The 16,552-nt window shown below is 58.1% G+C and overlaps 1 protein-coding gene across 1 annotated transcript in view; it reads right to left on the bottom strand.

The window, feature by feature from the left end:
* Positions 1-16,552, bottom strand: part of als2b (alsin Rho guanine nucleotide exchange factor ALS2 b) — a 296,702-nt gene that overhangs the window by 29,167 nt on the left and 250,983 nt on the right. Inside the window, 3 exon segments of the mRNA XM_072481260.1 lie at positions 7,160-7,324; positions 16,132-16,189; positions 16,192-16,265. Coding sequence (XP_072337361.1) covers positions 7,160-7,324; positions 16,132-16,189; positions 16,192-16,265 — 297 coding nt within the window.

Genomic DNA, 16,552 nt, shown 5'->3' with positions numbered 1-16,552 from the left:
AACCTTTGGCCATGGCGTTAAGTGAGTCGGGGAAATGGAGGGGGGTGGTCCGAGGGGGAGAGGAGCATCGAGTGTCGCTGTACGCAGGCGACCTGTTGCTGTATGTGGCGGATCCAGTGGAGGGGATGGTTGAGGTCATGCAGATCCTAAGGGAGTTTGGAGATTTCGCGGGCTATAAGCTCAATGTGGGAAAGAGTGAGCTCTTTGTGGTGCATCCGGGGGATCAGGGAAGAGGGATAGACAACCTACCATTGAGGAGGGCGGAAAGGAGCTTTCGATACTTGGGGATTCAGGTAGCTAGGAGCTGGGGGGCACTGCACAAACTTAATTTGACGCGGCTGGTGGAGCAGATGGAGGAGGACTTTAAAAGGTGGGACATGTTGCCACTCTCGCTAGCGGGCAGGGTACAGTCGATTAAAATGGTGGTCCTCCTAGGGAAGGCCCTAGCGGCCAGGTCTCTGGCACTGAGTCTGGCTCTGGGGCTCAGAAGGGAAGGGGGGAGAATAGAAAAGCACTGAGTGCTGAATTTGGTGCATTTGAGTGCGATAGTGAGAGTTTGGTGACCGAGGGAGTATAAGGCTTCATTTTTATCTAAAGTTTAGTCTTTCTTTTATTTAGTTAATTAACTTAAAAGTTGCTGTTTGGTTTAGAAGAAGGTGAATTTTCAATAAGCTTTAAACAGGCTTCTACTTGTAGGCACTTGCAGCTGGAGCTTGTTAATTAGTTAATTGGATTAGGCCAGTTTTCAGAGGCTAGATTCACAGTATAAAAGTGATCCGCTACAGTGCAGACTTTGTTTGCACCGAGTGCTGAATTTGGTGCATTTGAGTGCGATAGTGAGAGTTTGGTGACCGAGGGAGTGCTGAATTTGGTGCATTTGAGTGCGATAGTGAGACTTTGGTGACCGAGGGAGTTAGGTGAGGAGGGAGTAAGGTGCTCCTTTCATTTTGTTTCCGACATTTCCGCAAAGAGTGCGAAGAGAGCCAGGAGTTTACAGAAAGTGTAGCTGACTGGGAGCAGGGTCAGAGGGCGGAGATCTAGTTAGTCCACAGGGCAGCTATATTCTGTCAGGTAAGAGGGGAAGGAGGCTAGGCCAGTTACATGCTCCTCCTGTAGGATGTGGGTGGTGAGGGATACCACCGGTGTCCCCACTGACTATACCTGCGGGAAGTGCACCCAACTTCAGCTCCTCAAAGACCGTGTTAGGGAACTGGAGCTGAAGCTGGATGAACTTCAGATCATCCGGGAAGCAGAGGGGGTGATTGAGAAGAGTTACAAGGAGGTAACCACACCCAAGGTACAGGACAAGAATAGCTGGGTTACAGTCAGGGGGAAAAAACAAACAGGCAGAAAGTGCAGGGATCCCTCGTGGCCGTTCCCCTTCAAAACAAGTATACCGTTTTGGATGCTGTTCGGGGGGGATGACCTACCGGGGAAAGGCCCTAGCGGTCAAGTCTCTGGCACGGAGTCTGGCTCTGGGGCTCAGAAGGGAAGGGGGGAGAATAGAAAAGCAATAGTTGTAGGAGATTCAATGGTTAGGGGAATAGATAGGAGATTCTGTGGTTGCGAGCGAGACTCCCGGAAGGTATGTTGCCTCCCGGGTGCCAGGGCCAGGGATGTCTCGGATCGTGTCTTCAGGATCCTTAAGGGGGAGGGTGAGCAGCCAGAAGTCGTGGTGCACATTGGTACCAACGACATAGGTAGGAAAAGGGGTGTGGAGGTAATAAACAAGTTTAGGGAGTTAGGCTGGAAGTTAAAAGCCAGGACAGACAGAGTTGTCATCTCTGGTTTGTTGCCGGTGCCACGTGATAGCGAGGCTAGGAATAGGGAGAGAGTGCAGTTGAACACGTGGCTGCAGGAATGGTGTAGGAGGGAGGGCTTCAGGTATTTGGATAATTGGAGCGCATTCTGGGGAAGGTGGGACCTGTACAAGCAGGACGGGTTGCATCTGAACCAGAGGGGCACCAATATCCTGGGAGGGAGGTTTTCTAGTACTCTTCGGGAGGGTTTAAACTAATTTGGCAGGGGAATGGGAACCGGATTTGTAGTCCAGCAACTAAGGTAGCCGATATTCAGGACGCCAAAGCGTGTAATGAGGCAGTGGGGAAGGGAACACTGACAAAGGAGAGTACTTGCAGGCACGGAGATGGGTTGAAGTGTGTATACTTCAACGCAAGAAGCATCAGGAATAAGGTGGGTGAACTTAAGGCATGGATCGGTACTTGGGACTACGATGTGGTGGCCATCACGGAAACTTGGATAGAAGAGGGACAGAAATGGTTGTTGGAGGTCCCTGGTTATAGATGTTTCAATAAGATTAGGGAGGGTGGTAAAAGAGGTGGGGGGGTGGCATTATTAATTAGAGATAGTATAACAGCTGCAGAAAGGCAGTTCGAGGAGTATCAGCCTACTGAGGTAGTATGGGTTGAAGTCAGAAATAGGAAAGGAGCAGTCACCTTGTTAGGAGTTTTCTATAGGCCCCCCAATAGTAACAGAGATGTGGAGGAACAGATTGGGAAACAGATTTTGGAAAGGTGCAGAAGTCATAGGGTAGTAGTCATGGGCGACTTTAACTTCCCAAATATTGAGTGGAAACTCTTTAGATCAAATAGTTTGGATGGGGTGGTGTTTGTGCAGTGTGTACAGGAAGCTTTTCTAACACAGTATGTAGATTATCCGACCAGAGGAGGGGCAATATTGGATTTAGTACTGGGTAATGAGCCAGGGCAAGTGATAGATTTGTTAGTGGGGGAGCATTTTGGAGATAGTGACCACAATTCTGTGACTTTCACTTTAGTAATGGAGAGGGATAGGTACGTGCAACAGGGCAAGGTTTACAATTGGGGGAAGGGTAAATACGATGTTGTCAGACAAGAATTGAAGTGCATAAGTTGGGAACATAGGCTGGCAGGGAAGGACACAAGTGAAATGTGGAACTTGTTCAAGGAACAGGTGCTACGTGTCCTTGATATGTATGTCCCTGTCAGACAGGGAAGAGATGGTCGAGTGAGGGAACCATGGTTGTTAAGAGGAAAAAGGTGACTTATGTAAGGCTGAGGAAACAAGGTTCAGACAGGGCATTGGAGGGATACAAGATAGCCAGGAGGGAACTGAAGAAAGGGATTAGGAGAGCTAAGAGAGGGCATGAACAATCTTTGGCGGGTAGGATCAAGGAAAACCCCAAGGCCTTTTACACATATGTGAGAAATATGAGAATGACTAGAGCGAGGGCAGGTCTGATCAAGGACAGTAGCGGGAGATTGTGTATTGAGTCTGAAGAGATAGGAGAGGTCTTGAATGAGTATTTTTCTTCTGTATTTACAAATGAGAGGGGCGATATTGTTGGAGAGGACAGTGTGAAACAGATTGGTAAGCTCGAGGAAATACTTGTCAGGAAGGAAAATGTGTTGGGCATTTTGAAAAACTTGAGGATAGACAAGTCCCCCGGGCCTGACGGGATATATCCAAGGATTCTATGGGAAGCAAGAGATGAAATTGCAGAGCCGTTGGCAATGATCTTTTCGTCCTCACTGTCAACAGGGGTGGTACCAGGGGATTGGAGAGTGGCGAATGTCGTGCCCCTGTTCAAAAAAGGAATTAGGGATAACCCTGGGAATTACAGGCCAGTTAGTCTTACTTCGGTGGTAGGCAAAGTAATGGAAAGGGTACTGAAGGATAGGATTTCTGAGCATCTGGAAAGACACTGCTTGATTAGGGATAGTCAGCACGGATTTGTGAGGGGTAGGTCTTGCCTTACAAATCTTATTGAATTCTTTGAGGAGGTGACCAAGCATGTGGATGAAGGTAAAGCAGTGGATGTAGTGTACATGGATTTTAGTAAGGCATTTGATAAAGTTCCCCATGGTAGGCTTATGCAGAAAGTAAGGAGGCATGGGATAGTGGGAAATTTGGCCAGTTGGATAACGAACTGGCTAACCGATAGAAGTCAGAGAGTGGTGGTGGATGGCAAATATTCAGCCTGGATCCCAGTTACCAGTGGCGTACCGCAGGGATCAGTTCTGGGTCCTCTGCTGTTTGTGATTTTCATTAATGACTTGGATGAGGGAGTTGAAGGGTGGGTCAGTAAATTTGCAGACGATACGAAGATTGGTGGAGTTGTGGATAGTAAGGAGGGCTGTTGTCGGCTGCAAAGAGACATAGATAGGATGCAGAGCTGGGCTGAGAAGTGGCAGATGGAGTTTAACCCTGAAAAGTGTGAGGTTGTCCATTTTGGAAGGACAAATATGAATGCGGAATACAGGGTTAACGGTAGAGTTCTTGGCAATGTGGATGAGCAGAGAGATCTTGGGGTCTATGTTCATACATCTTTGAAAGTTGCCACTCAAGTGGATAGAGCTGTGAAGAAGGCCTATGGTGTGCTCGCGTTCATTAACAGAGGGATTGAATTTAAGAGAAGTGAGGTGATGATGCAGCTGTACAAAACTTTGGTAAGGCCAAAACTTTGGTGACGGCACCGCTGCAGCTCTCGCCGACAAGGTACACCACGAGTCCAGTGGTGGCGGCAACGCTAAAGATCTGGGGGCAGTGGAGACGACACAGGGGTGCGATGGGAGCCTCGGTGTGGTCCCCGATCAGGGATAACCATCGGTTTGTCCCAGGAAGGATGGACGGGGGGTTTCAGAGCTGGCATCGGGCAGGGATTAGAAGAATGGGGGACCTATTCATCGATGGGACGTTTGCGAGCTTAGGGGCGCTGGAGGAGAAATTTGGACTACCCCCGGGAAATGCCTTCAGGTACATGCTAGTGAGGGAGTTTGTGAGGCGGCAGGTGAGGGAATTCCCGCTGCTCCCGGCACAGGGGATTCAAGACAGGGTGATTTTGGGCGTATGGGTCGGAGAGGGCAAGGTGTCGGCAATATACCAGGAGATGAAAGAAGAGGGGGAGGCTTTGGTAGAGGAGCTGAAGGGTAAATGGGAAGAGGAGCTGGGGGGAGGAGATTGAGGAGGGACTATGGGCTGACGCCCTGAGTAGGGTTAATTCCTCTGCCTCATGTGCCAGGCTTAGCCTGATACAATTTAAGGTTGTTCACAGAGCGCATATGACGGGGACGAGGCTGAGTAGATTCTTTGGAGTGGAGGACAGATGTGGGAGGTGCTCAGGAAGCCCGGCGAACCATGTCCATATGTTTTGGTCATGCCCGGCACTGGATGGGTTCTGGAGGGGAGTTGCAAGAACGATATCTAAGGTGGTGAAAGTCCAGGTCAAGCCAAGCTGGGGGCTAGCACTATTTGGAGTGGCGGACGAGCCGGGAGTGCAGGAGGCGAAAGAGGCCGGCATTCTGGCCTTTGCGTCCCTGGTAGCCCGGCGGAGGATCTTGTTAGTGTTGTAAGATGCGAAGCCCCCCAGTGTGGAAGCCTGGATAAATGACATGGCAGGGTTTATCAAGTTGGAAAGGATAAAGTTTGCCTTGAGAGGGTCTGTGCAGGGGTTCTCCAGGCGGTGGCAACCGTTCCTAGACCATCTCGCGGAGCGTTAGATGGAGTTCGGTCGACAGCAGCAGCAACCGGGGGGGCGGGGGGGATATCTCTTTCCGTGGGGGGCGGGGGAAGAGGGAGGGATGGGGAAGAGGGAGGGATGGGGAAGAGGGAGGGATGGGGAAGGGGTTTTTTTTCGGGGGGGGGGGCATCTGCGCAAGAAAATACATAAACGATCCGGAAAACTGATGTGTACGGGAGGAATCCAATGTACAAAGCTCTGTATCATATTGATTTGCCATGTTTATGTCTTGCTATGCGATATTTTCTTCTTTTTTGTTACGGGGGGTTGGGGGGGGGGGGGCCCAGACAAGGTTGAGGAAAGGATGGATCTAAGTCTTTAAAGTCTGGGAAGACATACATATGCCTAAAACTGTCAATAGCGATAACTGGTTGAAAATAGCGATATATGGTTGAAAATTCTGTTCAAAATTCTTAATCAACATATTTTCAACAAAAAAAAAAAGGAATCTTTTCCAGCATCCGCCTCATAAAAACCACATCATCCCAATTTGGAGCATAAACTTGTACGAGGACCACCGGCATCCCCTCCAGCTTCCCACTAATCATCACAAACCTCTCCCCCGAATCGGCCACAGTATTCCCCAACTCGAACGCTACCCCCCTCGTCTACACATCTAGTTCCGAGTGGAACCCCTGACCCACCCATCCTTTCCTCAACCTTGTCTGGTCCCCTATCTTTAGGTGCGTCTCCTGCAAAAAAGGCCACGTCCGCCTTCAGACTCCTCAGGTGCGCGAACACATGTGACCATTTGACCGGCCCATTCAGCCCCCTCACGTTGCACATGACCAGCCTGGTCGGGGAAGGGGCTCCCTTTCCCCCTCCCTTTCCAGTCAACCACATCCATTTTTGGGCTAGCCCCCCGCCCATGTCACGCGACCCTCCCGGTCCACCCTCCCTTTCCAGCTGCACCATGGCAACCACACCCTTGTGAGCACTCCTCCCCTTCCACCCTCCCAAACAATACAACAGCCCCATCCCCCTCCCCTACCTCCTGACACTACTAGTCCACCCAGCTGAACGGCAAGGAGCTGGAATGTACTGTCTGAGAGTGTGGTGAGGCAGGTTCAATGAGAGTTTCAAGAACCAATTGGATTTTTATCCGAAAAGGAAGCGCGTGCTGCGTTACGGGGAGAAGGCAGGGGAGTGGCACCAGATGCATTGCTCATTCAGAGACCCAGTGCATACACGATGGGCTGAATGGCCTCATTCTGTGCTATAATGATTCTGTGAATGTCTCGTGTTAAAACATCCCCCTGCTGTACTGAAGCGTCAGCCTGGATTGTGTTGAAGTCTCTTTCATGGGGCATGAGCCTACAAGTTGCTGATGTAGGCGAGAGTGCTGACTCAAGGCAGTAGAAGAATGGAGTATTGATACAAGAGGCTTTACCAATAAGCAACTGGATAAGCAACATAGGAGTGTAGGACTGGCCGCTGCTGAGAGGGGAAAAGACATCGACTGCAGCAAAACATTTCTAAACAAACAGCCTTTGACTTCATGAACTGGAGCAAGATACTGGGTCACTGGTTTAACTTTCAGGCCAAGTTTGCTGCCCTGATTGGGAATGCATTCATGCTGTATTTCACGCCCATCAGACCTTGTGGTCGGGGCATTCTAACCCTCTGTCCTTCGACACTCACCTGTCCTTGTGCTGCCGCCTGCTCGTGGTAAGACAAACTGCAATATTATCCCAGGCCTTCTGGATGTCACCCCGCCCAGCACACTCACAGCCAAGCTGACTCCAACACTCATCAAACACCGCCTTCCATTTCTCATCAGGGTGCACCGCCAGTTTCCCCAACCTCCTGTGAACACATTAAGATGCCCGATGATGAGCAAAAGCAGAACTGAGACAGGACCGAGAGCATGGCATGCAGGAAGAGAGATCAACCATCAACCAATCTCTTTAGTCGCTCAAAGCAGAGTTGATGGAACCTTAGATTTTATGAGACTCAGTTAAGTCAGTCTTGCAAATCAAAACATGCAAACGGCCTCCAATCCAGACTTTCAGTTCATAGTATTTCACTGAACGAATGGTGGAATGTGCAGGACTATGGGGAGAAGGTGGGGGAATGTGCAGGACTATGGGGAGAAGGTGGGGGAATGTGCAGGACTATGGGGAGAAGGTGGGGGAATGTGCAGGACTATGGGGAGAAGGTGGGGGAATGTGCAGGCTACCGGGAGAAGGTGGGGAACGTGCAGGACTACGGGGAATGTGCAAGTCCCCACTGTGTCCAGGAGGTGGGGAATGTGCAATGCGCCCAATACACACCCACTTTCATTTTCTGAGTATTGGGAAGGGAATTGCAGGTTAGACAATCAACCAGTTTGCAGTGTGATCAACGGACCTTCAAGTCGTGGAGTGGAGCTCAAAGCTGGAGATTCTGGTCGGAAGTAGGGAGGCTACCTGGTGCACCACAAGAATGCCTGCTCGCACCCCCCCCCACCACAAACATGCTCCTGGTGTCGTGAAGTCATCAACATTACGTCATGATAGGGCAGCACGGTGGCCAGTGGTAGCACTGCAGTACCACGGCGCCGAGGTCCCAGTTTTGATCCCGGCTCTGGGTCACTGTCTGTGTGGAGTTTGCACATTCTCCCTGTCTGCGTGGGTTTTGCCCCCACAATCCAAAGATGTGCAGGGTAAGTGGATTGGCCATGCTAAATTGCCCCTTAATTGGAAAAAATGAATTGGGTACTCTAAATTTAAAAAAAAAAACACACACACACTGACCCCCGCGCAGGGACACATTCCCCTCCACAACACTGACACACCGCCCACCCCCCTCCCCCCCCATGGACACACCGCCGCCTCCCCCCCCCAACACGGACACACCGCCCCCCCCCCCAATACGGACACACCGCCTCCCCCCCCCCCCACACGGACACACCCGCCCCCCCCCCCACACGGACACACCGCCCCCCCCCCCAACACGGACACACCGCCCCCCCCCCACGGACACACCGCCTCCCCCCCCCAACACGGACACACCGCCTCCCCCCCCCCAACACCGGACACACCGCCTCCCCCCCCCAACACGGACACACCGGCCCCCCCCCCCCACACACGGACACACACGCCCCCCCCCCACGGACACACCGCCTCCCCCCCCCACACACGGAAACACCCCCCGCCCCCACACCACGGACACACCGCCCCCCAACCCCCACACGGACACCCCCCCCCCCCCCACACGGACAACCCCACCCCACGTACACGGACAACCCCCACCCCACGTACACGCCCCCCCCCACCCACCACACACTGACCCCCCACACGGACGGACCCCCCCCCCCACACGGACGGACCCCCCCCCCACACGGACGGACCCCCCCCCCCCACACGGACGGACCCCCCCCCCCCCACACGGACAGACACCCCCCCCCACACGGACGGACACCCCCCCCCCCACACGGACGGACACCCCCCCCCACACGGACGGACACCCCCCCCCCACACGGACGGACACCCCCCCCCCCACACGGACACCCCCCCCCCCCACACGGACACCCCCCCCCCCCCACACGGACACACACACCCCACAGCCGGACACACACACCCCCACACGGACACACACACCCCCACACGGACACACACACCCCCCCCCCACACGGACACACACACCCCCACACGGACACACACACCCCCACACACGGACACACACACGGACACACACACGGACACCCACACGGGCACACACCCCCCCACACGGACACACACCCCCCCCACACGGACACACACCCCCCCCACACGGACACACACCCCCCCCCACACGGACACACACCCCCCCCACACGGACACACACCCCCCACACGGACACCCCCCCCACACGGGACACACCCCCCCCCACACGGACACACCCCCCCCCTCACGGACACACCCCCCCCCACACGGACACACACCCCCCCCACACGGACACACACCCCCCCAACGACACACACCCCCCCACACGGACACACACCCCCCCCACACGGACACACACCCCCCCCACACGGACACACACCCCCCCCACACGGACACCACCGCCCCCCCCAATACGGACACACCGCCCCCCCCAATACGGACACACCGCCCCCCCCACACGGACACACCGCCCCCCCCCACACGGACACACCGCCCCCCCCCCACACGGACACACCGCCCCCCCCCCACACGGACACACCGCCCCCCCCCCCCACACGGACACACCGCTCCCCCCCCCCACCACGGACACACCGGCCCCCCCCCCCCAACACGGACACACCGCCCCCCCCCCCCCCAACACGGACACACCGCCCCCCCCCCAACACGGACACACCGCCCCCCCCCCAACACGGACACACCGCCCCCCCCACACGGACACACCGCCCCCCCCACCCCCACGGACACACCGCCTCCCCCCCCCCCCCACCACACACGGAAACCCCCCGCCCCCCCACACACGGAAACACCCCCCCGACCCCCCCACACACGGCCCCCAACCCCCACACGGACACCCCCCCCCCCACATCGGACACACCCCCCCCACACGGACACACCCCCCCCCCACACGGACACCCCCCCCCCCCACACGGACACACACCCCCCCCACAGCGGACACACACCCCCCCCACACGGACACACACCCCCCCCACACGGACACACCGCCTCCCCCCCCCCCCCACCACACACGGAAACACCCCCCGCCCCCCCCACACACGGAAACACCCCCGCCCCCACACACGGCCCCCCAACCCCCACACGGACACCCCCCCCCCCACACGGACACACCCCCCCCCCAACGCGGACACCCCCCCCCCCACACGGACACACACCCCCCCACACGGACACACACCCCCCCCACACGGACACACACCCCCCCCCACACGGACACACCGCCCCCCCCAATACGGACACTCACCGCCCCCCCCCAATACGGACACACCGCCCCCCCCCCACACGGACACACCGCCCCCCCCCACACACGGACACCACCGCCCCCCCCCCCACACGGACACACCGCCCCCCCCCCCACACGGACACACCGCCCCCCCCCCACACGGACACACCGCCCCCCCCCCCACACAGGACCACCGCCCCCCCCCCCCCACACGGACACACCGCTCCCCCCCCCCCACACGGACACACCGGCCCCCCCCCCCCAACACGGACACACCCGCCCCCCCCCCCCAACACGGACACACCGCCCCCCCCACACGGACACACCGCCCCCCCACCCCCACGGACACACCGCCTCCCCCCCCCCCCCCCACCACACACGGAAACACCCCCCCGCCCCCCCCCACACACGGAAACACCCCCCCGCCCCCCCCACACACGGAAACACCCCCCGCCCCCCACACACGGCCCCCCCAACCCCCACACGGACACCCCCCCCCCACCCCCCACACGGACACCCCCCCCACCCCCCACACGGACACCCCCCCCACCCCCCACACGGACACCCCCCCCACCCCCCACACGGACACCCCCCCCCCACCCCCCACCGGACACCCCCCCCACCCCCCACACGGACACCCCCCCCACCCCCCCACACGGACACCCCCCCCACCCCCCCACACGGACACCCCCCCCACCCCCCACACGGACACCCCCCCCACCCCCCACACGGACACACCCCCCCACCCCCCACACGGACACACCCCCCACCCCCCACACGGACACACCCCCCACCCCCCACACGGACACACCCCCCACCCCCCACACGGACACACCCCCCACCCCCCACACGGACACACCCCCCCACCCCCACACGGACACACCCCCACCCCCCACACGGACACACCCCCCACCCCCCACACGGACACACCCCCCCACCCCCCACACGGACACACCCCCCACCCCCCTCACGGACACACCCCCCCACCCCCCACACGACACACCCCCCCACCCCCACACGGACACACCCCCCACCCCCCACACGGACACACCCCCCACCCCCACACGGACACACCCCCCACCCCCCACACGGACACACCCCCCACCCCCCACACGGACACACCCCCCACCCCCACACGGACACACCCCCCACCCCCCACACGACACACCCCCCACCCCCCACACGGACACACCCCCCACCCCCCACACGACCACACCCCCCACCCCCCACACGGACACACCCCCCCACCCCCCACACGGACACACCCCCCACCCCCACACGGACACACCCCCCACCCCCCACACGGACACACCCCCACCCCCCACACGGACACACCCCCCACCCCCACACGGACACACCCCCCACCCCCCCACACGGACACACCCCCCACCCCCCACACGGACACACCCCCCACCCCCCACACGGACACACCCCCCACCCCCCACACGGACACACCCCCCACCCCCCACACGGACACACCCCCCACCCCCCACACGGACACACCCCCCACCCCCCACACGGACACACCCCCCCCCCCCCCACACGGACACACCCCCCACCCCCCCACACGGACACCCCCCCCCCACCCCCCACACGGACACCCCCCCCCACCCCCCACACGGACACCCCCCCCACCCCCCACACGGACACCCCCCCACCCCCCACACGGACACACCCCCCACCCCCCACACGGACACACCCCCCACCCCCCACACGGACACCCCCCCCCACCCCCCACACGGACACACCCCCCACCCCCACACGGACACACCCCCCACCCCCCACACGGACACACCCCCCACACGGACACACCCCCCACCCCCACACGGACACCCCCCCACCCCCCACACGGCCACACCCCCCACACGGACACACCCCCCACCCCCCACACGGACACACCCCCCACCCCCCACACGGACACACCCCCCACCCCCACACGGACACCCCCCCCACCCCCCACACGGACACCCCCCCCACCCCCCACACGGACACACCCCCCACCCCCCACACGACACACCCCCCACCCCCCACACGGACACACCCCCCACCCCCCACACGGACACACCCCCCACCCCCCACACGGACACACCCCCCACCCCCCACACGGACACACCCCCCCACCCCCCACACGGACACACCCCCCGCCCCCCACACGGACCACCCCCCGCCCCCCCCACGGACACCCCCCCCACCCCCCCACACGGACACACCCCCCACCCCCCACACGGACACACCCCCCACCCCCCACACGGACACACCCCCCACCCCCCCACACGGACACACCCCCCACCCCCCACACGGACACTCCCCCCACCCCCCACACGGACACACCCCCCACCCCCCACACGGACACACCCCCACCCCCCCACACGGACACACCCCCCACCCCCCACACGGACCACACCCCCCACCCCCCACACGGACACCACCCCCCCACCCCCCCACACGGACACCCCCCCCCACCCCCCACACGGACACCCCCCCCCCACCCCCCACACGGACACCCCTCCCCCACCCCCCACACGGACACCCTCCCCCCCCACACGGACACACACCCCCCCCACGGACACACACACCCCCCCCACGGACACACCACCCCCCCCACGGACACACACCCCCCCCCCCACGGACACCCCCCCCCCCACGGACACACACCCCCCCCACGGACACCACACCCCCCCCCCACGGACACACCACACCCCCCCCCCCACGGACACACACCCCCCCCCCCCCACGGACACACACACACCCCCCACGGACACACCCCCCCCCCCCCCACGGACACCCCACCCACACGGACACACCCACCCACACGGACACACACCCACACAGACACACCCACACGGACAGTCAGAGCATCAAATCTCAAATAGCAACAGTCTATGGAGTGAAATATTCTAACAATGGCTCCCCCCTGTTGGAAAGTGAGAATGCGTGGGAGGTCAGGCTAGGCTGTGACTAGCCAACGGACTGCGCTCCGCCAGCCCCCTGCTAACAAGGTCGGGCAGCACTTCAGCTGCACTTACTCAGCCAACCCCAGCCAGCTCGCAACAATGGCGCCGAGGAGACCAGCCCCATGATTCGGGGACGCTGACCTGGGGAGGCTCCTAGAAACAGTGGAGGCCGGAGTGATGTCCTGTTCCCGGTTACTTCCCCCCCGCCACTCAAAGTTAGCACATGGGACAGGGTGGGGCCCTCTGGCCTCAGAGCCCCCAGGGACGACCCCCACGGGCATCGAAGGCAACGGGATGAGAAAAGCAGCCGGCTGCCTCCACCTCAGATGTGCATCCTGGGGATTCACCTAGACATAGTGGTAGTGGTAGAGCGAGGAGAGCCAAGCACGTCGAGGACCACTGAAGGCACAGGGCGCAGAACCATCAGGAGAGTGGGGACTTGTATTACACATTAAACACCTTTTGCACGCAAACATTGTGATGCTTCTGCCACTTTCTTCTGCAATGTGGCTGACCTCCGAACTCTTGGCCCATCTCTCTAGGCATCTCCCCCACCCCGTGGCACTCACTCACCCTCTGGTCGTGAACATGTCTCCGGATTGTGGCCCATCCCCTGGGTGTTCAGATGTTGGCTGCTGCGTGTGTGGTGTTGCCTCCTGCAGTGTTCAGACACAGTGTCCAGGCATCGGGGTGTGATTGGATGCTAGGCAATGACTCCCACATGCCACATGGCCCGTCCACTCACGGGAATACACTTGGGATGTATAAAGTGCACATTATCCCTAATTACAAATTCCCTATTCGCAATATTCTTCAGCTGCACGGCCAGAGGCCTCGGGGGGGTTGTAGGTGATCGTTGGGGGAGACGGGCAGGGATAAGGGCTAGGAGCTGGTTTAGCACACTGGGCTCAATAGCTGGCTTTTAAAGCAGACCAAGGCAGGCCAGCAGCACGGTTCAATTCCCGTACCAGCCTCCCCGAACAGGCGCCGGAATGTGGTGACTAGGGGCTTTTCACAGTAACTTCATTTGAAGCCTACTTGTGACAATAAGCGATTTTTATTTCATTTCATTTTTTCATTTCATAAGGGTTGCCCCTGGAATGCGTAAACACGATCCAGGGGTTGACATGGCGGCACCATGCGCGATTGCGCCCCTAGCGCTTCCCCCCAACCCTCCTATAGCAGCCTACCCCTATGGAGGGTCTCTCACTCCCAACCGAGGGTCCCCCCACTCCACCGAGCACTGGGGTGGCAAGCCCAGCACCCCTGGGCTCTTTGCCTGTGAGCAAAGATGACTACTCTCCTCCTCTGTTCCCCATGGAAGCCCTTTCGCCAGGTTCACCTTTTTCAAAAGGAGTACTAATCAGCACCAGCGTGAGCACTAGCTGGGGAGGCCGCTGAATGACAGGAGGCCGTTGGATAAGGGGTGGCTCTCATTAATTGAATGAAAATAGGGCTTAAGTGGTGATAATTGTTTTTCTGCCAATCTCCGCGAGATACCGATTTCGCCTGGAGCAGTGGGCGGTTACATCGCAAGCTGTTTGGCACCTGATGCGGTTCTCGTTTTTGGCCTCTCCCGCTATTCACCGGCCCTGTTTCACTTGAGCGAGAGCATAACGAGGCCGGAGAATCGTGCTCCCTGGTTTTGTTCATGCACCTGAGGTGTTTGCGAAACTGTTCCCCGGCAGGACAGGTGGAGAGCCAATTATATTGTGGCGCCTCGCTTTTAGAAATGGAGCAGGAAGATTCCAGGGGTGATGGATGGCCTGTGCCAAGTCTGTGGATCATGGGCAGGGCAGCTGTGACACTCCAATCACTTCAGTGCCCCATGTACAAAGGGGGAACACAAAGATTGGTTGCCCAGTGTCACCCACACCCTGCTCGTAAGGTGCATATTGGGAGAGCCAAATTACATTCGGTTTAATGATTCCTAGAACTAATCACGACTTTGCTCACTGTTTACATGGAGATGGGTAACATCGTCACGCACCCACCATCTATAACCAACCAAGAATTGTGCTTTCCAGTGGGAATCGGGAGAAGAGGACAGATTGTTGGATGAGATGATCAAAGCAAAATTCAGTTTTTCAATCGTAGCTGCATTTAAATCCTGTCACAATTTCCAGCTGCACAGCAAGATTCCTGCAGCTCACTCATCAAGAATTGGACATGCACCACAGAATTCTCTCACAATTCTCAAAACCTTTTCCAAAACCTTTTCCACACGGTGAGTGGTTGGGGTCTGGAATGTGCTGCCTGGAAGTGCGGAGGAGACCGGTTCAATCGAGGCATTCAAGAGGGCAATAGATGGGCAGCACGGTGGCGCAGTGGTTAGCATTGCTGCCTCACGGCACCGAGGTCCCAGGTTCGATCCCGGCTCTGTGAGGAGTTTGCACATTCTCCCCTTGTTTGCGAGGGTTTCGCCCCCACAACCCAAAAGATGTGCAGGGTAGGTGGATTGGCCATATTAAATTGCCCCTTCATTGGAAAAAAAAATTAATTGGGTACTCTAAATTTATATTTTAAAAAAAGAAAGAGGGCATTGGATGATTATTTGAGCCGAAACAGTGTGCAGGGGTACAGGGTAAAGGTAGGGCAATGACACCAAGTCATGAGGCTGGTTTGGGGAGCCGGTGCAGACATGGTGGGCTGAATGGCCTCCTTCTGCACTGTAACAATTCTGTGATTATAATAGTTAAAATAATTAAGTCCCTAGGACAATCTACCAAAGGAGACAGAGGTCAGAAACAAAGCGGCTGGTTGGGTGAGACGGTTCTGGTTAAAAGCAATACAACTTACAACACACGGGATTTCTCCCTGTCGTTCTCATACAAATTGGGTTTGAAGTACGTTCCGGCAACTTTAATCCTGCGCCCCACTCTCCGCTGAAAGTTCCCTCAAAGTAATCGTCATTTTGCATGGTCAGGACCCCCCTGCAGATACAAACATCTGGATAAGTCACATTTATTCGCGAGGTATCAGACATTTCCAGATGCAAAGCACTGCATCTAACCCTGGATGTCCAAGTTTGATGTCTCCTTAGGTAGTATTAGAGGGTCTCAGGGCCCAGGTTAAATCTCCAACCACATCACCATTAACTTTAATGGATCTAAAGTTACTGATACCAACATATCTCAGGGCTCAAACATAGAACTTGAAACCAATGAGAACAGCAGCACTGGAAATCCCTCAACCAACATCACCAAAGCAAATTACCAGC

This window comes from Scyliorhinus torazame, chromosome 2, assembly GCF_047496885.1.
Source record: "Scyliorhinus torazame isolate Kashiwa2021f chromosome 2, sScyTor2.1, whole genome shotgun sequence".
NCBI lineage: Eukaryota > Metazoa > Chordata > Chondrichthyes > Carcharhiniformes > Scyliorhinidae > Scyliorhinus > Scyliorhinus torazame.
The sequence above is the reverse complement of the archived record's forward strand: the minus strand, read 5'-3'. Positions and strand labels throughout refer to the sequence as shown.